Genomic DNA, 27,961 nt, shown 5'->3' with positions numbered 1-27,961 from the left:
TTCTGCAGGATGAATGACTTCTTCGACAAACACATTGCAAACAAAGATAAGAGATAAAGGACGAACCTGTAGATTAAAAGAAACATAAGAAACAATGCCAATGAATGTACCTTGTTTGTGCAATTAAAATAAAATAAATCACCTTTAAAAAAAATAGGCCAGTTAGTGAAATGTGAATACTAACTGGATAATTGATGATAGTAAGAAATTATTATAGATACCAACCTGATGATGATTTTGCTTAAAAATAGGAGTTCTTGTTTTGTAGAGGTACTTAATTAAGTATTCATATGTGAAATAATATAAAACCTGGAGTTTGCTTTCACAGTAATCTGGAAAGGCCATGGAATGGTTTGGGGTATAGATGAAACAGTATTGGCCATGAATTGATAATGATAATAAGTGGATAGCACTCGTGAATGTTAGCTACTAATTACTATACAACAAAGGTATAAACTAAACTAAAATCATAAAATCACAGTTGGTTTGAGATCTTAGTGTACTTAGGAACAAGTCTGCTTGAGTTCCTTATTCAGCGTAGGAACAAACTAAAACCCATGGATTTTTTGAAGCCCATGGTCAGCACAATGTCTAGTGGTAGAACCAGCACTCAACTGTAGGTCTCTTGACTTCAGTCATTACAATGTCTTTACAATAAATCATTACTGAATAATATCCAAATAAACTTAAATACCTAGTCTTAAATAGGACCACTCAGGATTGCAAATATGTTTATTTTTCCAGCATCTAAAATTTATTGCAGTTCAAATGAAAACTCCAGGTTGCTTTTGTTTGTTTTCTTTGAGAAGGAACAGAGAAACATAAGCAAAGATGAGTCTAAATTCATCTGGGAAAAAACATCTTAATGAACATGTTAGGAAATTTTTGAGGAAATAAAGGAATAAATTAGGAGAGTACTTGTTCTGCCAAATATTTTAAAATACTATATAGTAACAATCATTAAGTTTGTGGTTCTGGCCCAGGAATAAACAGGTCAATGAAACCACTTAATATGCAAAATAAACCCCTAAGAGTATATAGGATTTAGATATTAAAACTATTTCAAATCGGTTACTTTGATTGGGACTACTGGAGTTGCTGTTTAGAAAAATATAAAGCTGGATGCTTAACTCAGTGAAGTCAAGATTGTTTCACAGACATACTAGAAGAAAAAGTAAGTGAATATTTTTATAGTATGGAAGCAAGGAAAACCCTTTGGAGTAAGAATAATAAAATACAGATGCCAAAAAAAGAGAGGACTAAAAAATTTTACCACATACAGACTTAAAACTTTGATACAGTAGGCATCCTAAATTTAAAAAGACAAAAGAAACAGCTGAGAAGAAATATTGGCATGTAAGAGAAAGGATTAATATCTTACTATATTAGTCAGGGTCCAGTCAGGAGCCAGACATTGCACCAGGAATTTGAACAAGGAGAATTAAACATAAATAATTATTAACTAATAAAAGGTGTTTTAACTACTAAATAGGATAAAGTAGGATTCTAAAGAATAAAGAAAGAGTAAATATAAGAATTAGCTACTACCTCAAGAGCCGAGGGAGAGAATCCAAAAAAAGGAACAAACTTGGAAGAGGGCACCCTTACTCAAGGTTGCAATTCAGACCTTGGAGAGAGTGTAGTCACTGCCAGAGAACACAGCCCATGGGCCAAACTGGTCCACAGGAGATTGCCTGTTGGATGCCACAGGCCTGAGCTGGTGTGTGGAAAGCCGCCTTCTGGGATGCCATGGGCCTGACTGATGATGAGCAGCAAGTTCCCCAGCGGGGTGCCTTGAGTCAGAGCTGATATATTGGATGCTGTTTAATGGAATGCTAACAGTCAGAGCTCCTGCACAGAAAGCTACCTGCTAGAGTAAACTGGAGAAACTTACTAGAGACTGAGCAGAGAAACTTGCCGGAGGGTGATCACCAATGGTTCTCCCACATACCTTCTAGCTGCCACACCGTAGGGCCGAGAAGAACAGCACACCCCAACCTGAAAGATAAGCCTTTTCTTCTGCCGTGCCTTACAATGTCCCTCCAGTGTCCTCTGTTCACAAAGTCTAACATTGCATCAGCTGGCAAAGGTCCACATCCATCATTACAAAGAAGAGTGGATTTGGAGCTGAGAGGCCATAAATGAATAACTGGCATTATGTGAAAAGCTTTTACATATAGATAAGAAAATTGTGAACACTCTAATTGAAAAAATAGCAGAGTATGTGTATAGATAATTCACCAAAGAATACAGATGACTAACCAATGTTGGAAAAGAGAGTTAAATTCACTGCTAATAGATTTCCCTTACTTCATCTAGTTGTACACTTACGTTTTCCTGATCTTGCATCACTGTGTTACATTCTTACCATCTTTGGCTTCTACTGCTTACCTGGGGTTCTACCTGCTCTCTATACTCTTACTCTTCATTTACCCAAATTATAAAGCTAGTTTGGACTTCTTCCCAGGACCTGCCCCCTCTAGCCAGTGCAATAGATTAAAAAAATGAAAAAAGAAAGAAGATTGGAAAGGAAGAAATAAAACTCTATCTATTCGCAGGCAACATGGTTGTCTACATAGATAATCCCAGAATTGTCTATAAAAAGCTGCTAGAACTAATGAATGAGTTTAACATGACCACAGGATAAAAGGTCAATATGCATAAATCAGTTTCATCTCTAGATACTAGCAGTGAACAATTAGAAACTAAAAAAAAAAAAAATTAAGTACCACTTACAGTAGCACCAAGAAATTTAAAATACTTAGGGATACAGCTAATAAAGTATGAACAAAATTTGTATATTGAAATATATAAAACAGTGATGAGAGAAACCAAAGATCTAAATAAATGGAGAGATAAATCATGTGCATGGAAAGGAAGACTTGGTATTGTTAAGGTGTCAAATTGCCACAGATTCAGCCCCGTCCCAATCAAAATTCCAGCAGGCTGAGCACATTTTAACTCAACTGTTTAAAAAAAAAAACAACTGCTGTTGTCGTCATCATTGTGATATAGGGAGTTCCTTGTCATTTGGAACTTCAAACAGGGATTTGTAAGACCACTTGTCATGGATGTAGCAGGAATAGGAAATTATGGCATTAGGTAGGAAGTTGGACTAGATGATCTACTTTTACCCTTTAAATTCAAAGTCTTACTGAATCTATTTGAGTCAGTGATTTACAAGTTTGGGTTAAGGGGAAAGGGAGACAATGGGATAATCAAGCTTTTTCAAATACATTTAACTTTTTCCCAAAGATTCTGTCACTCTACCTCCCACCCTTAAAAACCATTGCATGTAATGAAGGGTGTTACTAATGGAAGTGTGTGTGTGTTTCTGTGAGTAAACTATTTAAGGCCTCTAATGTGACATTTGTATTTTTGGGTTCTTTTGTTACTCATCAAGCTGACTGAAAAGGAAGATAATGTCAGTCTTCTCAGCTCTTTTTGAATTGTAATCATGACTTTTCTAAAATGGTTTAAATCTTAGGGAAGTAGACTTCAATATTCAATTTTTGGACAGCTTAGAACTTTCCTATTTTCATTTTCTTCAAAACAGTCAACTTAGTAAATATTTCTCAACAGAGAAACTCAGAAATTATTGTTATAATTATTCTGCCAGTTAATTATGCCAGAATATCAATTTTTAAAGATATCATGTTCCTAACATATATTTTAAATATGTATTATGTTTTTCTAAAAACATATGAAAGCCTCAAATAATTAAAAATCCTATTAATTCTGTGATTTTTAAAAATTGCTTGAAATATAAATAGCTACCTATTTTTATTTTTATTAATACCTTAATTTTCTTTCTGTTTTAAAGCTCAACCTGAATTCCTGAAGCAGCCTACTAATATATATGCTCATGAATCTATGGATATTGTATTTGAATGTGAAGTGACTGGGAAGCCAACTCCAACTGTGAAGTGGGTCAAGAATGGGGATATGGTTATCCCAAGTGATTACTTTAAGATTGTAGTAAGTATTTTTCAAAGAAACTTATCTCTGAAACCTTTAAATATCTTTAAATGTAATCACCAAGAGATCTGTTATCTGTAGTACATGAAATGGTGTCTATAAGATGAAGATAGAAAAATTCGCTTGGAATATAATCTCTTCATTGACTGATGAGAAAGCTGAGCCCAGAAATATTTTGGTAGCTCATGTAAGATCACAGAGCAAGTCAGTGTTTGAACTCAGCCTGAAGTCCACATCTCCTGACCAACAGTGTAGTCCTACTCGGATGTACTAGCACTCTTTAACACAGCCGCCACCACTCTCTGGGTAATGATTATCCTGTGTGTGTATTCACATGTACCAATTGTCTTCATAGCTCTCTGTTCAAGGAGCAGAAGTCTGTCTTTCTTATACTGATGCCCAGACCCTTCAAAATAAGGGTGACCCAGTGTTGGACAGTTGTTGTGAAAATAAACATAAAGATTCTTTTAAAAAGTAAAGCAAGAGTAAATAAGTAGCCTTAAATCTACTTAAGAAGACTCAGTCATTATTTCTTTTTACTTCATATGTATATAGGAAATGCTTAGTAAATATTATCCACTGTCATTATTATCATTATCTGACATCCTGTTAACAGAATTATCTAGGTTTTAGTAATAAAGATTAATGACATATCTTAGGATGTATACCTGACATTCATAGACATAATCAGAAGTAATTATGGTTGTTCAAGACTTAATGTCTCATTACAAATTTCTCATATAACCAATTCATTCTTCATAGGAATACATTTTCTATTTTTAAAGTACGTAATCTCATATGTTACAAAAAGTAATTCACAAGTATTTAACCCTAATTAAAAAGCAGCGTGTTATGGTTAAATTAGCATTTTTCCTCTTTTATCATTATTTTCATACTATTTTTTAAAATATCAATAACAATAACTATAGTTGACATTCATTTAGTACTTTATAGTTTAAGAAAAGCTTTTATATATGTGGCCTCATTTAACTTATCTCTTAGAACTATTGATATTAGAGATAATCTTAAGAAAATGCCTTGAATTCACAAATTCAGACTCTCACTGTGGTCACATGGTATCGCATGCCAGATATTTTTCCAAGCAAAGGTGTACGTTTGCATACATTGCAGATAAGACTTTCTATAAGGATTGAGTTCATAATTGTTAATGACAGTGTTTCTTTTTCTAGTCACTTGAGTCAGTATCTTGTCAAAATTGAGTTAACAGGTTCATAGGTAGATAATATTCAGTAACTGAATCATACAATTTTACTTACTTTTCCTCTCCAGAAAGAGCATATCCTTGAGATTTTGAACTGATGTTTATCAGTTAAATCATAAAATTTTATTTATGTTTTTCTTCCTCAGAAGGAACATAATCTTCAAGTTTTGGGTCTGGTGAAATCAGATGAAGGGTTCTATCAGTGCATTGCTGAAAATGATGTTGGAAATGCACAAGCTGGAGCCCAACTGATAATCCTTGAACATGGTAAGAGGGGTGAAATAGTAAGATGAAAGAGGCTGACTGTGTTTGAGGAACTAGGACCTATCACAGGAGCTATCATTCCAGGATATCTAGTGATTAATAACCTGTTTGTGAAGGCTAATATATGGCATAACTAAGAGAGAAAAAAATAGCAGTCTAAATCATTTCTGTTTTTTTTAAATGACCTAGAAACACAATTTTGGATAATGTTGAAAAGAAATTGGTATTAAGAAAAGAAAAACTGAACATTTATAGTCTTACACAAATGAATGTTCTTTGATTTCAGTCATTTTAATCTTACAGGTATGTTTCTGATCTATTAAAGTAGAAAAACTTAATGTTTATTTAGTAGTGAATTTTTCTTTAATTTTTCCAAAGTAAACTTGCCTTTTCTGATTTTCACACACAAAAAATGCTTAGAGGGCTTCCCTGGTGGCGCAGTGGTTCAGAGTCCGCCTGCCGATGCAGGGGACACGGGTTCGTGCCCCGGTCTGGGAAGATCCCACATGCCGCAGAGCGGCTAGGCCCGTGAGCCATGGCCTCTGAGCCTGCGCATCCGGAGCCTGTGCTCCGCAATGGGAGAGGCCACAACAGTGAGAGGCCCGCGAACTGCAAAAAAAAATGCTTATTATAAATTCAGACAACATTGAAAAGAAGGGAAAAAAAAACTCACATCAGTCAGGGTCAATTCTGGGGAAACCACACGGTAATTTGAGCAAAAACTAAAGAATTAAATATTCTTTATTAAAAATTATTAACTGTAACTGGGGATTGGAGTGGCAAGGGGTTGGCTAGTAAGGAGTAAAGAGAATTCTAATGAATATAAAAGAATGGCAGACATAAGGAGCAGCCCCATCCCGTAGGTCTGAGAATGTTCAGGAAAAGGTCCCTCTCAGGGCTGATCCAAATCATGTTAGAGAGGGTGTGGCCGTGGTTTAATGGATGATGGAGAAGTTGCTGTGCTGCCATCCCATAGAAGCTTGTTTAAAACCTCCTGTCTATTGTGCTGGGCAAAAGCTGTTCACAAGGAGGTGTCTCAGTGAAGGTATTCTGCTAAAAAACCACCAGTGGGGTTGGGGTATTGAGGGAAGCTACTCACCAGCACCGTGTACTGATAAAGTTTTAACACATGTCAGCAAAGGAAAAATATGTAAAGGGCCCAGCTTCCTTTTTGCAGAGCAGGCAGTAAAGTACGAATTTGGAGCTGAAAGACAATAAATTGATTACAAGCACATGCTTCAAACCCTGCCATCTAGGAGTACTGCGTATGAGCACACACAGATGTGTATATGGTTTTATAACCTATTTTCTTGCAACAGCATGCTGTGAACATCTTTCCATGTCAGTGAGTATACATCTGTGTCAACATTTTTCATTGTTGAATAGTAAATATACACTTTGTTTTATATAAATGATTCCCCATTGGTTGGCATTTAAACTGTTTCCTGTTTTTTTTACTATGATGAATGAGGCTATGCAGAACTTCTTTATATGATTATTTTCTCATACTAAATTACTAGAAGTTGAATTGTTGGATGACAGTTTTTTATGAAATTGATAACTGTTGGGTGTACTATTTGTTTTAGCAGGGAAAGCATTTTTCATTTTGTGTGTTTCTCAAGAATGCATGAAAAAGAGGCTGCTTTAGACATCTCATTGGGTGTCTGAGTCAAATTTAAGTTCCGGTTGCATTGTGATCAGGGAAACTAATGGGCAAAGCTACTCTGGCTTTTCACTAAAATAGCATGTAGGATTTTTATATGCTATTTCTTGAGAATGTATTTCAGAGTACTGTTATAAAAGGGCATAAAATAGTAGAATTGCTCTTTTTCTTCCTATGTTTGTCTGTCATCTTACCTTTCCATTTACATTGAAAACGATATAGTAGAAGCATATCACTTTTCCATTTTGGCAAAATTCCTGAGTATGATTCCCAAATAAGGCATTAACAGAATAAGTGAGGTAGGCAGGCTTATTTCTTTTTATTAGTGGCAGTGTTTTTCCTTAGTAAATGTCATGGCTCTCCTAGGGTTATTTCCATGGAACTAAATAAAGGGACTTCAGTATATTTGTGCTTGTGATTACCATTATAGATTTAACGCTAACAGTATAAATGGTGGCTTTGCTAGGAGGATGCTAAACTAATCCTAACCGGACTTTCCTCTGAAAATGCTTGGATGGCATAATAATTATAGTCATAGTGTGTGTTTTATTCTTTTTGAAACAACCTTTCAAAAACAGACAATGTTTTGTGAGCTGGTGAAAATTTTTAGTGACCTTGTCAGTGATGCATTAAGGATGCACAGATTCTAGGAAGGAGAGTAAATGTCATATTATTAATTTTGCTATTCTAATTTGTAAGATAAATATTTATGTGGGAAAACTAAAAGAGAGACTGTAACGGTTTATAAGATCTGATCTCTGCCTTTCTGGGGTTTATGATGTTGTAAGGGATGTAAGAGATGTGTATGACATTAATACTAGTCCATAATAAGTGTTATTTTTATAGTATAAATAAGGCAGCATACAATTCAGAAGAGAGGAATTCTGTGTCAACAGGGAAGTTTTTTCATGGAAAGTGTTTCCTTTGTAATAGACCTCAAATGATAGGATTTCCAGATGTTAATAAGAGGACCAGGCTCAGTATGGAAACAGAATAGAGTATCTGTTCCTGTAGGAAGGAGGCCTGTGAAGTCAGAACAGGATCAGATTGATCACGGCCTTGTTTAATAATAATCTGAAAGTATTTGAGCATCTTTGACACAGTCTTATTTTTGTAGAGGGAATCTTCTGATTCTTCTTGGAAGTGTGCAGTTATAAATCCTGATCATCAGCCTTTTGGCTAGTGCTTGGCTGCAAGAAGGTACTTTCAAGCAGCCATAATTGGCCTGTGATATAATTGGACAGCATGGCTTTTAAGTTAATTATCACCTATGAACATTAAATGAAATTTCATAATTATAGTTAAAATATATAAAACATCTGTGCAACAACACTAGGAAACAGTATTTCTAAGCAAATTGGGAAATAGAATTTGAGAATGAGTATGCCTCAAGCATACTTCCTCCCCCCCCAGCTTTATTGAGGTCTAATTGATATATAAAACATTGTATAAGTTTAAGATGAACAATGGGTGTACAATGTGATGATGAATGTATATATTGCAAAATGTTTACCACAATAAAGTTAGTTAACACATCCTTTACCTCACATAATTACCATTTTGTTGTTACGGTGAGAACATTAAAGTTCTATTCTCATAGCAACTTCCAAGTACACACTACAGAATTGTTAACTATAGCCACCATGCTGTACATTACATCCCCAGAACTTACAACTCTTAAACTAGAAGTTTGTACCCTTTGACCAGCATCTCCCCTTTTCCCCCATCCGTCAACCCCGTGGCAACCACCATTCTATTCTCTCTTTCTCTGAGTTGGATGTCAAACATACTTCCTTAATTAAAACATTTAAAATGCATTTTTTAGTATTTAACTTTACTCTTATGCATTTTAGGAGCAGCAACTCTTGATTTTAGAAGACTGTGGCTTTTAAAATATTTTAACTCAACATAACAGTATTATTTTTATTTGCTGCTAGTTCAAATTATGTCATTTTATGCTAATATACTTTATGTCTTATCATCTGTTGAATAATTTTTTTAAGTATTGGCATATAAAGTACTGCAAGTATGAGTAATAAGAATTAAGGTAAAATGTGTTTTTGTCTGTTAACTTTTTATTATCCTTTCTTTGTGTCAGTTGGAATTTAAAAATAGATTCCAAAACTATCGTGTCTTGAGATATAAAAACACAAATACGATTTTTCTTTGTATATTCATTCATGTCAAGTCTGATAATTGGCAGTTTTTTAGTTCCAGTAAGGGAAAATGGGTTGGTGAAAAGGGATTAATATGAACTTGTTTTTAGTAAAGGAAATTCATATTTTACCGACTAATTAAATGACTTCTAGGATATTATGGCTGTGGTAGATAAGGTTCCTGAGCTTTACTTTTTTTTTGACAGAAACATTTGTAAAAAATTCCGTATAGTATCTGAGGTAAATATTGAATAGTAGAAGTTCTGGAATAAGTGACTAATGACCTGGCATGATTAAAAGTTGGCTAGATAGCAGGAAATTGTTAGTCATTAGTGGAATATTTTAAATCTGAAGCACTTAGAATGTGTGATAGTTGGTGTTGATTTTAATCAAAGGATAAATTCTAATCAGTTATTTTGCTTTTTTGTAGCAGTAATTATAACTTTAATAAAACTTTTAACTCAAGACAACTGTGATGAAATTTGACTTCTTAGCATGAATTCCATGTCTAGGAACTTTCTAATATTGAAAATGCATCTAATGTCAATGCCTGGGTTCTGGTTCTTATCTGCCATTAACTTGCTGAGTGATTGGATCAGGCACTGAAATTCTGTGATTTTTAAATTTTATTTAAAATTAAGGAATTAAATGATCTCCGAGGCCCCACATCACTCAAATAATCTGTTAAATGCAGTTGTTTTAGAAATAGGTGCATTAAATATAAGGTGCTTTTCAGAACACTCTTCCTGTCTAGGTATTGAAATAAATAGATACATTGTTTGCAAAAAGATTAAGGCATTGCCAGCTAATAATTTTATGTTACCTGCCACAGTGTGTAACAAAACAAACCTGGTGCTCAAAATCTGAAGTATTGGCTTTATGTCCCAACCCTACTAAGATGAGGTAATTTCTATGAGCATCGGTTTTCTTATCTATAAGTATAAACAATAATCTCTGCATAGCACACACCTGAGGGGCAAATAGAATAACATATGTGAAGTATTTTGTAAATTGTAAGTACTCTAACTTTAAGGTAATAGTACTTTAAAAAATTTTTTAATTTATTTTTGGCTGCATTGGGTCTTTGTTGCTGTGCACGGGCTTTCTCTAGTTGCAGCTAGTGGGGGCTACTCTTCGTTGCGGTGCGCGGGCTTCTCATTGTGGTGGCTTCTCTTGTTGCAGAGCACGGGCTCTAGGTGCATGGGCTTCAGTAGTTGCGGTGGGTGGGTTCAGTAGTTGCGGCTTGCAGGCTCTAGAGCACAGGCTCAGTAGTTGTGGCACTTGGGCTTAGTTGCTCCATGGCATGTGGGATCTTCCCAGACCAGGGATCACACCCATGTCTCCTGCATTGGCAGGCAGATTCTTAACCACTGCACCACCAGGGAAGTCCTAAGGTAATAGTAATTTGAAAGAATATACAAAGGCAAAACTACTGAATGGGAATTCAGTAGTTGGCATTAATCCAAATCAAAGTGCATATAAAAGGTTAACTTCATGAAGCAAGGTTTGAGGATTTTTTTAAAGTAGACAACAGAAATCCATTTAATATTCAATTATATCATTTAAATTTGTAAAACAAGAAAAAAGATCTATGTGACCAGATGGCAAGGTATTTGAAATAAAACTAAACTTGGCACTGAAATAGATGAACATAATACATGTTCATTGTCAAAAATAAGAATGCATAATTGACTGAAATAAAAGTAACTGTACCTTTCTTTTAACCCTTCCCCAATCTCACTTTCTAGAGATAGCCCTTGTTAACATTGTATATGTATTTATTTGTTTAGTAAATATTTGTTGAACAAAGTTCTGTATGTGATATAAAATTCTATATCCATTGCCCTAAGTGGTAGGGATTAAATAGCTAACAAGCAGACATGATTCTCTGCCTTCATAGTGCTTCTGTTGTATTAACAGAGACAGACATTAAGCAAGTAAATAGAATAATTCAGCTTTTGTGTCTACTTAAAGGAAATAAAAAGAATGCTCTGATAAAGAATTATTGAGGGTATATTGGGAGTTACTTTAAATAGGATAGACAGAGAGGCCTTTCTGATGGGATATGCTAGTTGGGACCTGAGCATTAGAGAAGTCTGTGTGTGTGTGTTTTATGCTTATATATACACATACACACATTCATGTATAAACTTTTTATTTGAAGGTGTGAAATCATTTTTTTGTGATTTTACCAAACAGTATTTTATGCACATGTCGGTACTTAGAGGTTTACCGTTTTGTTTGTTGTTTTTTTTTAAACTTCTCTATTCTCATCAGACTTGCGTATGAGGAGACTGGTGTTTTGCATTCTTGATGACAATATAAATTTTTTTGAAATGCAGTTTAGTAATTTAGAATTCACATACCCTCTTATCACATAACTCTCTTTATAGTAATTTATCTTGCAGGTATAGTTACCAAATATTTAAAGATATTTGTGTTAGACTAGCATAAATCTGAAAGCAATCCAATCAATGCACCCAATAAGGGGGCTGATTAAATACATGAATACAATGGAATACTAGGTACCTGTTAATAATGTAGATCTGTATAAGGTAGATACGGAAAAATACTTGTTTTATTATTAAGCAAGTAGCAGAAAAGATTTCTTGGGTGGAAAAGGTAGGAGAGAAGGATAAAGATTTATGTATGCTTATATGTGTAAGAAAGTTTTAAAGATCTACACAACAATCTGTTAATTGTGCTTGTATCTGAGGAGTAGAATTGGAAAAGTCTGAAGATGAGGAGGATAGAACAATGTACTACTGTAAAATTTTGAAAAGCCAAATAAAAACTATTAGAAATTAAACTTGGAGTATTGCAATCAGGTCTATACATAGTGATTTTCACTTTGTTCAGGGTAGTTTAAAACTTTCTGAGTTTTTATTTCTTGAAAGAAAATGCTGTGGGAGAAAAAAATAGGTTGTTAAGAGTATTTGGTAACTATCTCCAAATAGCTTATCTTCTTATCTCCAAATATAATATCTTCTATTACAGCATTTTTTCCCTGGAAGATGAATCATGTCATATAAATACTAAGACAGTTAGCTATAATTCGTTAAAATATTGAAAGCAAATTTGTTTTGTTAAACCAACAAGTATTTTATTGAGTACACATACTGTGTAAATAAATCGAGATTTATAGTTACTAACCCTAATATATAGGCCATCAGGAGAAGTAATGTAAAATCATGGAGCGCCTAGCTGGGATGGACCTTAGAGACCTGAGTATCTAGTCTAGCTGAGCTGGAGACTGAGTTAAGTGACTTGCCTTATATCACATAGCTAGTTGGCACCAAGTTAGGACTGATAATTAGGTTTTCAGTTTCAAAATTCACTTCTATCACTTAAGCAAGTTTAATTTTTTTAAATAAATTTATTTATGTTTATTTATTTTTGGCTGCACTGGGTCTTCATTGCGTCCGCGGGCTTTCTCTAGTTGCGACAAGCGAGGGCTGCACCTTGTTGTGATGTGCGGGCTTTCTCTAGTTGCGACAAGCGAGGGCTGCACCTTGTTGTGATGTGCGGGCTTCTCATTGTGGTGGCTCCTCTTGTTGCCAAGCGCGGGCTCTAGGCACGCGGGCTTCAATGGTTGTGGCACGTGGGCTCAGTAGTTGCGGCTCGTGGGCTCTAGAGCGCAGGCTCAGTAGTTGTGGCACACGGGCTTAGTTGCTCCATGGCATGTGGGATCTTCCCGGACCAGGGATCGAACCCGTGTCCCCTGCATTGGCAGGCGGATTCTTAACCACTGAGCCACCAGGGAAGTCCCTAGTTTAATGTTTTTAAGACAGAGATCATTTACGTTCTTTTAATTTCAAGTTTAGTCTTTTAAATCTACAGTCTACTGTGGTTACACTTATTGATAAGGTTGGTCAGGTATATCATTTTGCAAGGATGACCATGCATCTAGTGTGCCAGAGACAGTCCTAGTTTATGTCTGTTGTCCCAACATAATTACCAAAAGTGCCTTTTTTCACTAGCAGAGTTATCTGGGTGTGGACAGTATGTTCTAAAGTCACTCCAATTATTGCTAATTTATTGAATCTAAAAGGTTCTAAATAGTTAATAGGGTAGAGGTTTTGGATTATGAATCTTAAGAGCTGCAGTACAAGCTGTGCTAAATGCCAGAGTGGTACTGTAATTCTGAATGGGAAGAAATGCTTTCTGCTAGATTTGAAAAACAAGGAAGGCTTCTTGAAGAATATGGCATTTAAACTGAGTATAGAAGGATGAATGGGATTTTAGATTGGTCATGTTACACAAAGGGGAAAAAAGAATGACATTTCAGGTGTATAAGTAAGAAGACTCAAACTGCATTTGAACAATAGGAAGCAGTACAGTTCAGCGTTCTCAGAAAAGTATAAATACAAGATTGTACATCCTGGAAGATGTGTCTAAACCAGATTATTTAATACCAAGTCAAAAGGTTGGAAGTTTTTGAGTAGCTGGAAGACCCTAGCAATTTTCAGGTACATGAAGAAACAGTAGCAGTTTAGGAGGATTAGTGTATTCGAAATGTGTTGAATGCGTTTAGAGAGAAAAATAATGGTATCTGTGATACTGATTAGGAGAATTTTCTACCAAATCAGATGTGATGTTTGAGACCCTCAACTAGGTGGTGACAGTGGAAAGAGAAACTCTTTTTATCCCTCAATGGCTCATACATGGTAAATATTTATTAAATGTCAACTGGATGTTTCTACAAAGAAGATAGGACAAGATTTGTGATTTTTTTGGATATTTAAGATAAGGGAGAGGGAAAAATTGAAGTTTTACACTAAATACAAGTAGAGAGATTCTCTGTATAAAACAAGGTTATGATCTTAGCCTACTTAGGTTAGGAAAGTTTGCCCCCATTACTGTTGAGTTGTGCTGTAATTGCTGCTCTGTTTTTAGATAGTTCTGGGAAGGTAGAAATAGAAATAAAAGTATGATTAGTTTGTTTAATGTTTAACATTTCATCTATATCAAAAGTCATGAATTTAAGACCAGGACTTGTGAGGTCGAGATAATAACTTAGTGCCTTAGTTATAATTTTTGGTGTTCAGCAGTTAAATAGAAGTTTTGCAGATGACCTTTCTGGACACAAAATGGATTTAGAGATTATCAAAGAGCAGGCTTGAATTTGAATTGTTGCTATTATTTTGTTATAAAGAAAGAATCCATTATGCAGTGCTAAAACACCAGAAGGAAGATAGTATGTCTGAATATCTTTTAATTGGTAGCTATGTTTAAAAGATGCTAAATTACACAGTAATGTCATAGTTGGCAGAATATCATTTGGGTCTAAAAGACATCACTGACAATCTGGCTGCTTATAGCCTTGATTTCATATAGTTTCAGTACTGGATCAGAGTGTTTTTCATTTTAGATTTTAGTGTTGTTGATGTTGAGAATATCTCCTGATTGATGCATGCGTAAGAGATCACCAGACATAAAATGTATAGTATAATTTGATATGCATTTTGAGAAATTTTGTCTATAGTATTAGCATTTTAAATGCTACTACTGCCTCATAAGTACTATAATGTCCTAATATTTTAGCTATATGCATATTTTAAGAAACAGCCTTTGTTCACCAGCAGAATTACTCTCTGAGTTTCCTCTTACACAGTTTCTTCCTGACCGTTTCCTGACTTTTTAGCTGGATTCTAGTCTGATGACAGTTGTCTCCTAATTTTTAGAGCTCCTCTTCAGTTTACACCCCTTTACAAATCTGAGTAGATGTAGTTTCTTGTCAAGTCGTTTTGTTAAAGATTTGGATTAGGTACTACTTGTATTCTATTACTTTTTACACAATCAGAGGAAATAAAAACTGTTAGACTTTGGACTTCTGAATCTGAATTTTTAAAAATGCTAATACTCAAATGTCTTGGAAAATTGGTTATGATTAGAGTTAATGTTAATCATTAAGCACACTGGAACAAAGTCAGTTTTCCCTTTTTGTTAGTCTAAATGGGTAATGAGCAGAAATACCTTTACACATTTTGTCTTTCCTTTCCTCTTGGCTTTTGGAATCTTGTTAAGAAGATAGCGTTTTGATTTAGGATGAAAGGAGAGAAGGCTGTCTTTTTTCTGGGCTCACTGCTGTGATAGGTGCGTCATCAGCAACTGGCACACCTTTTTTAATGAGTGCTTTTGATGTCAGGAAAATGTCAGATGACTTCCTTAAAATTGAAACATCTCTCCTGCACACAGGAATGGGAGGAATGTTTTGTGTTCATTTTGTTTTATAACTTCCTTCAATTGTTTATATAAGTCATTTGTTTAAAGCAGCAGTTCACTGCCAGGGCTGCTTTTCAGAACATATGCCTACGAAAACTGTCCAATAGAGTGCCTTCCTCTGGTATCAGATTAGTTCTGCTCTACCTTTGGGACTTAGTTCCTCAGAGGGGGAGCTTTAAAGTCTGTGGGAACATTCACATGCAACTCTATTCCCTTTCTTTGAAACTGAATACTCAAAATAAGTAGCCTTAACCAACTGTTTTTGTGAGTATGTGTTCACACTGCATTGTGCCCCTAACCAGTCTCTTAGCTATTCAGCAACGGTGCTAATGGACATTTCAGGTATTGGGATAGTTTTGAATTATTCTATTTTGGCGTATGTTATTCTCTCACAACCAGGAAGACCAGTACTGAATTCATAAGTACCAGCTTTATTTGGGCCTCAGACTGCTGGGAAATCATTTTAAGTTTTTCTAGTCTCCTCCCTCCTCCTTCCCTGTATAGCAGTTATTTTAAATCTACTGTTCCCTTACTGTTAGCAGATGACTGCACTTCTCAATTCATTGGAATTTAAGATTCTTTTTGTGATAAAATGCACGGTCAGTTTTTTGGTGACAGTTCTGTGGGTGTTATGTTTGCTGGATATTATGGTTCGTAAATATTAGATCATTGTTAAGTATGGTTGTAAAATCCTTTAGAGCTTCACCTAATTTTTGTCTACTGAATCTGCCAATTTCTAAGAAAATATATTTCTAAGAAAGGTATGATTGTAGATTTATTCAGCTCTTGTGTTTCTAACTATTATTGCTTTATATATTCAGAAGCTATATTGTCAGTGCATTAGGAATCATAACTTATCTTCCTGGTGGATTACTGTGTTTCATCAAATCTAAGACACCATGGATTATAAGATGCATCCTGATTTCAGACATGTTAAAATGTGGAAAAAGTGCATCTTAGAAACAAAACAACATGGTATTTATTTTATCAACAGGAAACACTCATTGAAGGCCCTAATTCTTGTTGCCTTCAACTGTGTTTTGTCTGATACTGACACTACTATACCTGCTTTCTTTTTAATAGCATTGCCTGATGTATATTTTCTAGTCTTTCATTTTCAAACTTTTGTTCTCCTTTTATTTTATGGTTATTGACTATAGACAGGTTTACACTTATCATCTGTGTGAGTCCTGCCAACCCACCTGAATTTGTTTCTATTTTTCAAATAGTTATCCTTGAAATTTGACATACATATTGGTATTTACCCATATTTTTCCCTAGCAGCACTTAGGGTTAATCATGATATCTTTCCCCTCACCAGATAATTGAAAAACTTTATCACGCTGCTTTCACTGCCTTCTTGCTCATATATTGTACCTTCCCCCCAGTTATATTCTTTGGATTACAATTTATACTTTCTTGGAATTGTTGTTTTTAATTTATTTTTCTAAAGTATATGTTACAGTACATTTTTCAGAAAGGATGTGTGAGAAGTAAATTTTCAAGACTGCATATTTGAAAATGTATTATTTGCTCTCTTTTAAGGTTTCATTGTATTTTGGCATACTGTTGGGAATCTTTCTTGTTCATCTTTAAATAATAGTCTAAAGCTTTATTCTCTGTAAGCTTTTGGAATTTTTACCCTTTGAATTCTGCACTTTCATGATGCTGATTTCTTTCTTCCTTCACTCCCAATTCATATGTCCAGTGTTGAGTGGTCCCTTTAAAACAGACATCTGTTTAGGTCCGGAAAATTTTTATGATGGTATGTATTTGACATTTGTTGCTCTTGCTACTTATTCTGTTAACCACTCTTAAATTTTCCCTTTACATGCCACTTGTTAAGTGTTTTTTTCTGGCAAAATCCCTAGAATTACTTTCTAGTCTACTAATTTTATCTTCGAGTCCAGTTTGCTTATCTGCCTATATTTTTAATAAGCTTTTTATTTTAGATTTTAGTTTTAGATTTATAGCAAAGTTATGAAAATAGTGTAAGGAGTTCCCCTACATCCCATGCCATTTCCCCTATTGTTAATGTCTTACATTAGTAAGATATAGTTGTCACAATTAAACAGCACTGATACTTTTTCTTATTAACTAAAGATCATACTTTATTCAGAGCTCCTTAGTTTTTATCTAATGTCCTTTTTCTGTTTCAGGATCCTATCCAGAGTACCACATTACATTTAGTCATCACATCTCATTAGACTCTTCTTGGCTGTGGTAGTTTCTCAGACTTTCCTTGTTTTTGATAAGTTTCAAGGAGCACTGGTCAAGTATTTTGTAGAATGTCCTTCAGTTAAGATTTGCCTGATATTTTTCTCATGATTATACTGGGAATATGGGTTTTGGGGAGGAGGACCAAAGAGGTAAATTTCCATTCTCATCACATCATATCAAGGTATGTACTGTCAACATGACTGATCACTGTGTGTGTTGACCCTGATCACCTGGCTAAGGTAGTGTTTGTCAGGTATGTCCACTGTGAAGTGACTCCTTTTTCCCTTTTCCATACTATACATTTTGGAAGGAAGTTACGGTACACAGCCCACACTTAAGGAGTAGGGAGCTATGCTCCACCTTCTTATAGCAGAGTACATAAACTATTTGCAGTTTTTCTGCACAGGAGATTTGTCTGTTCTCCCCCCATTTATTTATTTATTTGTTTGTTTGCTTGCTAATATTTTCTCAAGGATTTTTGCATCTGTGTTCATGAGATATATTGGCCTTTAGGTTTCTGGCAATATCTATGTGGTGTTGATATTAGGATAATGCTTTCTCTATAGAATGACTTAGGAAGTATTCTGTTTCTGTTTTCTCAAAGAGATTATGGAGAATGCATATTGTTTATCCTTTGAGTGTTTGGTAGAATTCACCAGTGAAACCATCTGGGGCTGATTCTTTCTTTACGGAAGGCTTTTAATTATTGACTCAGTTTCTTTAATAGATATAGGGCTATTGAGGTTATCTACTTCTAACTGTGTGAGTCTTCATAATTTATATATTTCAAGTAATTGATCTGTTTCCTTAATTCTATGGGCATGGAGTTGGAGTACAGACAGTCCCCAACTTAAGATTTTTCGACTTTACAGTGGTGCAAAAGTAATACACTTGCAGTAGAAACTGTACGTCGAATTTTGAATTTTGATCTCTTCCCAGGCTAGCAATGTGCCACACAATACTCTCTTATGATGCTGGGCAGCAGCAGCAAGCCACAGCTCCCAGTCAGCCATGCAGTCACAAGGGTAAACAACCAGTACGTTCACAATCATTCTGTTACCCATATAGCCATTCAGGTTTTCACTTTTATTACAGTATCTAGTAAATGACATGAGATATTCTACACTTTATTATAAATTAGTCTTTGTGTTAGAAGAATTTGTCCAACTTAGGCTGAGGTAAAAGTTCTGAGCACATTTAAGGTAGGCTAGGCTTAGCTATGATGTCCGGTAGGTTAGGCATATTAAATGTATTTTTGACCTGCAGTAGTTTCAACTTAGAATGGGTTTATCAGGACATAACCCCATTATAAGTCGAGGAAGATCTGTATTCCCTTATTATACTTTTAATGCCTATGAGATCAGTAGTGATGGCCCCTCTTTCATATCCGTTATCAGTGATTTGCAACTTTGTTTTCTTGGCACCTGGGTAGAGGTTCCTTGATTTACTGATTTTTTCAAATATACAGCTCTTAGTCTTACTTTTTCTGTTGTTTTCCTGTTTTCATTTTCATTACTTGCTGCTCTAATTTGTATTATTTCCTTTCTTCTGCTTGTTTTACGTTTAATTTACTCTTCTTTCTCTAGTTTCCTGAGGTGGAAACTTAGGTTATAGATTGTAGATGTTTTTTCTTTTTCTAATATGTGCATTAATGCTATAAATTTCCCTCAGTACTTTTGTTGCATCCCAGAAATTTGTATAAGTTGTATTTTTCATTCAATTCAAAGTATTTTTTCATTTTCCCTGTGACTCTTTGACCCATGGATTATTTAGATGTGTGTTTATTTCCAAATATTTGTGGGGGTTCCATTTATTTCTGTTACTTATTTCTAGTTGAACCCCATTGTGGTCAGAGAACATACTTTGTGTGATTTCTATTCTCTTAAATTTGTTAAAATGCATTTCATGGCCCAGATGCTGTCTCTCTTGGTAAATTTTCATCTAAGTTTAAGAACAATGTGCATTCTGCTATTGTTGGTTGGAATGTTTTATAAACGTCAGTTAGATCAAGTTGATTGATGATGCTCTTCAGATCATGTATATCCTTACTTATTTTCTTCCTGCTTGATCTATAATTTACTGACAGAAGGGTGTTTAAACTCTCCAACTTTAATAGTGAATTTATCTATTTCTCCTTGCAGTTCTATCAATTTTTGCTCATAAACTCTCCAACTTTAATAGTGAATTTACCTATTTCTCCCTGCAGTTCTATCAATTTTTGCCTCATATATTTTGGCACTGTTTTGTTGGATGCATATGCGTTTAGGATTGTTATGTCATCTTGGAGAATTGATAACCTTATTGTTGTGTAATATCCCTTTTTATCCCTGGCAATCTTCCTTTTTCTGAAGTCTGCTTTGTCTAAAATTAATACAGCTAGCTGTTCCAGCTTTCTTTTGATTAGTGTTAGCATTGTATATCATTTTCCATCTCTTTACTTTTTTTTCCACTGAATTCATTGTAACCTTTAATTATGTGGTTTTTTTATAAAGAAAAGATATTTAAACAATAACCACTAACACGTGAAGTTCTTCAAAGATATGTTTATGGGGCTTCCCTGGTGACGCAGTGGTTGAGAGTCCGCCTGCCGATGCAGGGGACACGGGTTCGTGCCCTGGTCTGGGAAGATCCCACATGCCACGGAGCGGCTAGGCCCGTGAGCCATGGCCACTGAGCCTGTGCGTCCGGAGCCTGTGCTCCGCAACGGGAGAGGCCACAACAGTGAGAGGCCCGTGTACCGAAAAAAAAAAAAAAAAGTTTATGTAAAAAGGGATCCTCCTACTCAAAATTTTGAAGTCATTGTTCTAATCCGTAACAAAAAGATGTTTGTAACTCAGCCCCCTTTGACAGTGCTTAAGAAGAGAATTTGTAATCTGCTTCCTGTTCATGGCTGCTTCATCCCTTGAATATTATCCTAAACTAGAATTTGGTTTTTTGTTCTAGCTATTCTTGTCCTCTTCTTCCTTGTCTCTATCTTATCTTCTGCAAGTGTTTTTTCCCAATTTTTTATTGTGGTAAAATACATATAAAGTTTACTGTCTTAACCATTTTTAAGTGCACAGTTCGTTGGCATTCATACTGTCTTGCAACCATCACCACCGTCCATCTCCAGAACTCTTTTCACCTTGGCAAACAGAAATTTTTACATAATATTTGTCTTTTTGTGACTGCCTTATTTCACTTAGCATAATGTCCTCAAGCTTCATCCATGTTGTAGCATATGTCAGAATTTTCTACCTTTTAAAGACTGAGCAGTATTCCATGGTACATGTTTACCACATTTTTGCTTATCTATTCATCCACCAACGGACACTTGGGCTGCTTCCGCATTTTCATTATTGTGGATAATGCTGCTGTGAACATGGGTGTACAAATATCTCTTTGAGACCCTGCTTTCAGTTCTTTTGGGTATATACCCAGAAGTGGAATTGCTGGATCATATGAATTCTATTTTTAATTTTTTTGAGGAACCTCTGTACTGTTTTCCACAGTAGCTATACCATTCTACTATTTTACATTCTCATCAGCAGTGCACAAGGGTTCCATTTTCTCTACATCCTTACCAATACTCTGTTACTTTCTGTTTTGTTGTTGTTGTTATTTTATAGTAGCCATTCTGATGGGTGTAATTGTCTCTTTACTTTTTTTTTTTTTTTTGCGTTACTCGGGACTCTCACTGTTGTGGCCTCTCCCATTGTGGAGCACAGGCTCCGGACGCGCAGGCTCAACTGCCGTGGCTCACAGGCCCAGCCGCTCCGCGGCATGTGGGATCCTCCCGGACTGGGGCACGAACCCGTGTCCCCTGCATCGGCAGGCAGACTCTCAACCACTGCGCCACCAGGGAAGCCCCCGTCTCTTTACTTTTAATCTATCTGAATTTGTTTGTTTAAAGTGAGTTTCTTGTAGACAACATGTAGTAGTGTGTCTTGTTTTTTTTTTTAATCCGTTCTGACAGCCTGTCATTTAACAGATGTATTTAGACTGTTTACATTTAATATGATTATTACTGTGGTCAGATTAATATCTACTGTGTTTCTGTTTTCTTACTATTCATTGCATTTTTGTTTCTTTCCCCTCTCTTTTTTCTGCCTTTTATGGTTTTGAGTATTTTATATGATTCTATTTCATCTCCTTTATTTGTGTGTCAGTTTTACTTCTTTTAATATTTTTTTAGTGGTTGCCCTAGATTTTACAATAAACATTTTAAACTAATTTAAGTCCATCTTCAAATAACACTATTAACACTTCACTTGTACTACAGGTATTTTATAACAGTATTCCCAATTCCTCCTTCCCATCCCTTGTGTATTGTAGTCATTCATTTCACTTATCTATATTATTGCTCTAAGCAAATAGTTAGCTTTTAAATCAATCAAGAAAAATAAAAGATTTTTATCTTACTTCCATTTATTCCTTCTCTCACACTTTTCCTTTCTTTATGTAGACCCAAGTTTCTGGCCTATTTCCTTTTTCTTCCTCCTGAAGACTTCCTTTTAACATCTCTTTCAGGGCAGGTCAGATGGCAGTGAATTCTCTGTTTTTGTTTGCTGACAAAGTGTTTCTTTCTCCTTTACTTTTGAAGGATAGTTTTGCTGGATATAGAATTCAAGGTTGGTGGTTATTTTTTTTCTTTCAACACTAAATATTTCATTTTACTCTCTTATGTTCATTTTACTCTCTTATGTGGTTTCTGACAAGAAGTTCGTTGTAATTTTTATTGTTTCTCTGCTGGTAAGGTGATTTTTTTTTTTTTCCCTCTGACTTCTTTCAAGAATTTCTCTTTCTCCATGGTTTTCAGCAGTTTGAATATATGTTTTAGGTATGAATTTTTAAAATATTTATCTTATTTGGTTTCTCTGAGCCTCCTGGATCTGTGGTTTGGTCTTTGTCATTAGTTTTTGGAAAGTTCTTGGGCATTATTTAAATATTTCTTCTGCTCTATTCTCTCTTTTTTCTGCATTTCAATTAGCCATATGTTATACTTTTTGATACTATCTTACAGTTTCTGGATTTTTTGTTTGTTTTGTTTTTTCCTCTTTTCATTTCCGTTTGGGAAGTTTTCTTCGACCTATCTTCAAGTTGACTGGTTCTTTCCTCAACCATATCAAGTCTACTGATGAGCCTGTTGAAGGCATTCTTTTCTGTTACTGTATTTTATTTGTAGCGTTTCCTTTTGATTCTTAGAGTTCTGTCTATCTGCCTAGAGTTCTGTCTGTCTGCCTATGTATCTGTTCTTTTATGTTATCTGCTTCATGCATTAGAGCCCTTAGTGTATTAGTCATCGTTATTTCAAATTCCCTACCCAGCAGTTCCAACATCTGTGTTCGTTGTTCTGAGGGTTGTTTTGTTTCTTCAGACTGGGTTTTTTCCTTGTCTTTTGGCGTGTCTTGTAATTTCTTGCTGAAAGTTGGGCATTTTGTATCAGGTAATGGGAACTAAGGTGAATAGGCCTTTAGTGTGAGAATTTATGTTAATCTGGTTAGGAGTTGAGTTGTGTTTAATGTTTGTTGTAGCTACAGGTAACACGCTTCAAATTCCAAGGCATACTTGGTTTTTTTTTTTGGCTTCTACTCTTGACTTTGAAACTTTCCTATTTTCTGTTCCTCAGAGAGAGCGTTTCTTGCAGTTCTTTCACCTATAATCCACTGTTTTACCTGAGCCTCATTTGTGTGATGTTACGCTGTGGAGAAGGAGGACCATTATTTTATAATCTTTTGATTAAGTCTCAGATTTTAAGTGGGCCTGTGTCTCATGGCTGTGACCTTCACAGGTGTTTCTCTAGTGGTATAGCTTTTTCCTCCTTGCTTCCTTCCCTGCCTGTAGTGTTCCCAGTCTACCTGGAAGTTCTGTCCCATGTTGACTTTCGGTTGTTGTATTTCCCTCCCTCCCCTTAGGTGAAACAGGAAAGCTAGAAGAAGTTGGAGCGGGTAGGACTTCCTTTCCTCCAACTGGAATAAAGTTTTCAGAATTGTCCTCCAGCAAAATCTTTTCCTCTAGAAAGAAGGCTTTTGTTACGGAAAAGGCTCTCAGCATGTTTCACAATGGTTGGTGACTCCTTCACAGCCCCTGCCTGAGACAGGAGGGGATCTTTTTTGCATCCTCCTGGTGAGAACCTGGTAGAGTTCCTGTAGGGAAAGCCCATAAAAATACTAAGACTGTGGCCCTTAGGAGTTTCTTATTCTGACACTAGTCTCCTCTCAACCTCCAGCAATTCATCAGAATTACCATTTAAGTGTTCCTACCAGTTTATGGCTCCAGTGGCTTCTGATTCTTGTAAGCAGATCTTGGTTGCTGTATGTCACTGGATGCACCTGTCTCACCAGATTTGGGGGCAGCAGTTTGCCTTGTAGTCTCAGAAAAGCCAAGAAAAGTAATTCATTTTAAGTTTCCCTAGCTTTTTCGTGTTGTAAGGACAGGAATGATGACTTTCAAGCTCTTTATATGCCAGAACCAAAACCAGACATCTCTCCTGCATTTATTTTTATTTTCTAAGATATCTAAAAGTTCTTAAAATAATGACTTATTCTTGTTTCATGGTATCCAAATCTTTAACATCTTTTAAAGTTTTCTCCTGTTTGCTGATTTATTCTGTTCCCTTCATTATTACTTCTTGAGTTTTGTAAGCTTCTTTCATTGTGTTATTTCCAGATGCTTTAGCTTTCTATACGTATTTATCTTTATCATTATCTGCCTGTTGTTGACCTATGTAGAGTCTATTCAAAAAGTTTCTTCCTTGGGGAAGGGGTTTTAACATTTTAGATCAAGGGTAAAACCAGGGCAATATGTGGCTTGGTGTGAGCAGAAGAGAAAACATATCTGGCCAAGGTATTTCCAAGATAGTTTTTTACTTAATTACCCACGTGTTGTCTCATATCTTTAATCTGTGGAACATGTCTGGTCTTGCTCTTTCATGCTTGTTTGAAAATTATTTTCTCCTCTGCGAGGTTTGGCTGTAGATTTTCTCTATTCTTTTGTTTTCACCAAACCACTTTCTATCTTTTAAGAATTCCTCAACATTTTAATTTTAAGGGTGGCATATTTTCTTATTCAAGTGGTTTTTTCTGTAATTTCAAGGGATTTTGGTTGGAAGATATTTGGTAGATATGTGTGTTCAGCTCAACTTGTTCCAATATCTTTCAATTAACAAAATAGATCAATTATTACTATTGATAATAGTAAGTTAATATTAATTGAACACTTACTCTGTGCCAGGGAACATGCTAAATGCTTTTAATATATTATCTCTTTTAATCCTTACATCAACACAGTAAAGTGGACGTTGTTATTATTTGTATGTATACTTAAGAAAAATGAAGTTTAAAAACCACAGAATAACCTGCCCAGGATAACACATTTAATGTATGTGTGAGAACCAGGATATGAACCTAGCCTTTCTGACTGACAGGTCCATTTAAACACTGGTAATTCTGTGGACGTATAGCTTCTACCCCACCAAGCTCAATTAAGTTCAGTTCCTTACTTACCTTATAGTTTATCACTTAAGTTGCTTTATTCATAAGATAAAATTCCCTCTACCAGGACCAAATCCTGTATATTTTTTAAGATCCAGTTTTAAATGCCACCTCAGCTGCAGTGCTCTTGGCAATATTCCAGCAAAAATAGATCTTACTTTTTACCTCATTTTACATTTGTTTGATCTCCTTCCTAGCACTGTCTACTTCCTACTTTATATATAATATAGTCATTTGATGCATACAATTTCTTCTCTACTAAACTGTAAGACCACTGGGAAAAGGATTTGTGTCTTCTATCATTTGTGTCATTTATCTTTATGATTCCCAGCATTGCCTGATATGTACCATTTTGGTAAATATTATTAATAAATAATGTGTATTTATTCAGTTCAATTTGTGTCTTTATTTATAAGTGGATCCTTTTAAATCAATTTCTACATCAGGGTTGTTGACTTATAAGTATTTGTGTGGATTTTATTTAATATGAGTAGGGATCATGAGCATATCTTCTTTAATCCTGCCGTTGGGATTAATACTTATGAATATTCGGGAAATGACAAATAGTTTTAGAATTAATTAGAGGCTCCTTATTATACCGGTATGGATAAAGGTATCTGAATTTGCATAAATATATCAAGGAGATTCAAGATATTTGGGAGTTGTTTGAATGTGAAATAAACCTTTTGATTTCTGCTTCTAGAAGTTAAATAATATGAATCATAATATGGAACACGATTCATAGATCAAAAGTGGCATCAAATAAATCATTGTTTCTGTCACAATAAACCCAGAAGGAGAATAGTATGTATTTGTCAATTCTTAAATTCATGTCACAATGTCACAAAGCAATTTGATTATAAAGTATCTTTTTAATAGTACATAACAATCAGATTGTGCCATTTCAAACAGGTGATATGTTAAGCATAGAATCCTTGAGATTTATTGGGAAGACCATTTTTTACTGTTTCAGAAATTCATAGAATTTTAGAGTTACAAATTTTACCTCTACAGTGATTGCTTTTACAGTCACCCTTAACTATTTTCCAGTGATAGGGAATTCTTTCTCACAAGACATCCATCCCATTCTACTGTTGAATAGAATTTTATGTTTAAAAAATTATTCCTTACTTTCAACTAAAATCTGCCTCCATTTTCTAAAGCTGTACTTTGAACCTTTAGAATCTATAAAAATCTTAAGATTCTTCACACTAACTCCCACGTGGGGGCATCCAGCAGAATGGGATAGGGCAATAGGTAGCGGAGCTACAGCTATTTCTTTATATGAGTCTCTTGAAAGCAGATGTTTATAAATCAGATTGTGACAGTACAAGAGGATGCTGAGCCTAAATCACCACCATTATGTAGCATTACTCCTTTGCTTTAGCTTTCTTTAATTCAATATTATTATATTTTAAATTGGAAAATAACAATGAATTGTATTAGTTTGAGAAGGGGGGAGAAATCTTTTTCTTATGCTTCTCACTAATGAGCCTACATGAAATATGCCTAATCTGTTGAGAAATACCATTGGGAACAACCAGTATACAGCCTTGAACTCATTATAACTGCCACATATTTTTCAGTGGCTCCTTTATGTGACAGATTACTCTCAGGAGCAAATAATTTGCAGCTCTTTTCACATTGTGTCAGTGTTTTTATTTTTAATAAAGTGTTGTGATTAATAGTCTCGTATAATTGTCGTTTCCCCAATTGAGTGTAAATGCTTCATTTAAATGTTTTTAATCTGAAGGAACAGATTTTTTTTTATTGGACTCTCGTTGTTTTTCTGTGCTTTCAAGACTTTTTGATTGCTTTGTTTGAGGTATCTACAGTGGGGGAAAATGAACTTCTCTGTTAGAATTGTGGAGTAGGACCCAGTAGAGAAATTTTAAGGATGAACACTGAGATACTTGAACATTCATACATATATTTTTATGATAATTTCAGAACAGGACAAGGACATATGGCAACTTCGATTGACTTTCCAATGGCAGTTATAAAAATAGCTCATCTCTTTGGCCCAATGGTACTATGGTGACATTACCTTATAGTTACTATCTGAAATGCCAGGATGCTTTCACTGTCATTTTTTCTTTTTAATTTTTTTTGGAGGCCAGACTTAATGTATAAGGTAAGACAAGAGATGGAAGAAAAAGAATTATTGAAAAATTATGAACTGCATTTTTACAAGAATCCAGTGCCTCATGCATCATTAGGACAGCTGTTTGTTGGTTTTGCTCTTGAAGTGGTGATACTTTTCATCCTGGTCACTCCTTCATCCACTCCCAGGAACCTGACTGGGATGAGAAGTATTTCCTGTAGCCATAGAACAATTTTGCTTTTGTTCAGGCATCCAGAGTGCAGGTTGGGCTTCATTAGCACAACCATTGAGTATTTCATTAACCCTATCCTGGGCCAACTACTGTGCTTATGGTGTAATGGAGTTGGAATTGTGGAACGTTATATGAATTCAAAACTACTTACTAATAAGAAAGCTTGAAGACCTCTCTTGTGAAATTGAGTGTTGAATACATGTAACTTTTATTTGATAAAGCAAAGAAGTTGGGTGAAACTTTTAACAATTAGAGAAAAATAATTTGAGATTAATTTGAAAGTTGAATAGCATATGTTTACTTATATACACACAAACATTTTGGCTTTTTTTGGCTAATAAGAGAATTACTTAGATTAGAATGTTAGGGGAAACTGCCTAGCTTTGTGTAGTTAAAAGTTTTTATTTTCACATAAATAAGTCCTC

General features: G+C 35.1%; 1 protein-coding gene across 17 annotated transcripts in view; it reads left to right on the top strand.

Moving 5' to 3' along the window:
* The window catches only part of NEO1 (neogenin 1), a 240,638-nt gene that overhangs the window by 128,613 nt on the left and 84,064 nt on the right, over positions 1–27,961 (top strand). For all 17 annotated transcript variants that reach the window (XM_089907038.1, XM_089907036.1, XM_089907025.1 and 14 more), the window contains 2 exons: positions 3,824–3,978; positions 5,347–5,467. In XM_089907038.1, the coding sequence (XP_089763164.1) occupies positions 3,824–3,978; positions 5,347–5,467 (276 nt within the window). The remainder of the gene's footprint in view (positions 1–3,823; positions 3,979–5,346; positions 5,468–27,961) is intronic.

Source organism: Delphinapterus leucas, chromosome 2 (genome assembly GCF_059928025.1).
Source record: "Delphinapterus leucas isolate spDelLeu-1000000601 "Yukka" chromosome 2, BTC_Dleu_Yukka2, whole genome shotgun sequence".
NCBI lineage: Eukaryota > Metazoa > Chordata > Mammalia > Artiodactyla > Monodontidae > Delphinapterus > Delphinapterus leucas.
This window is presented reverse-complemented; position numbering and strand designations above follow the sequence as displayed.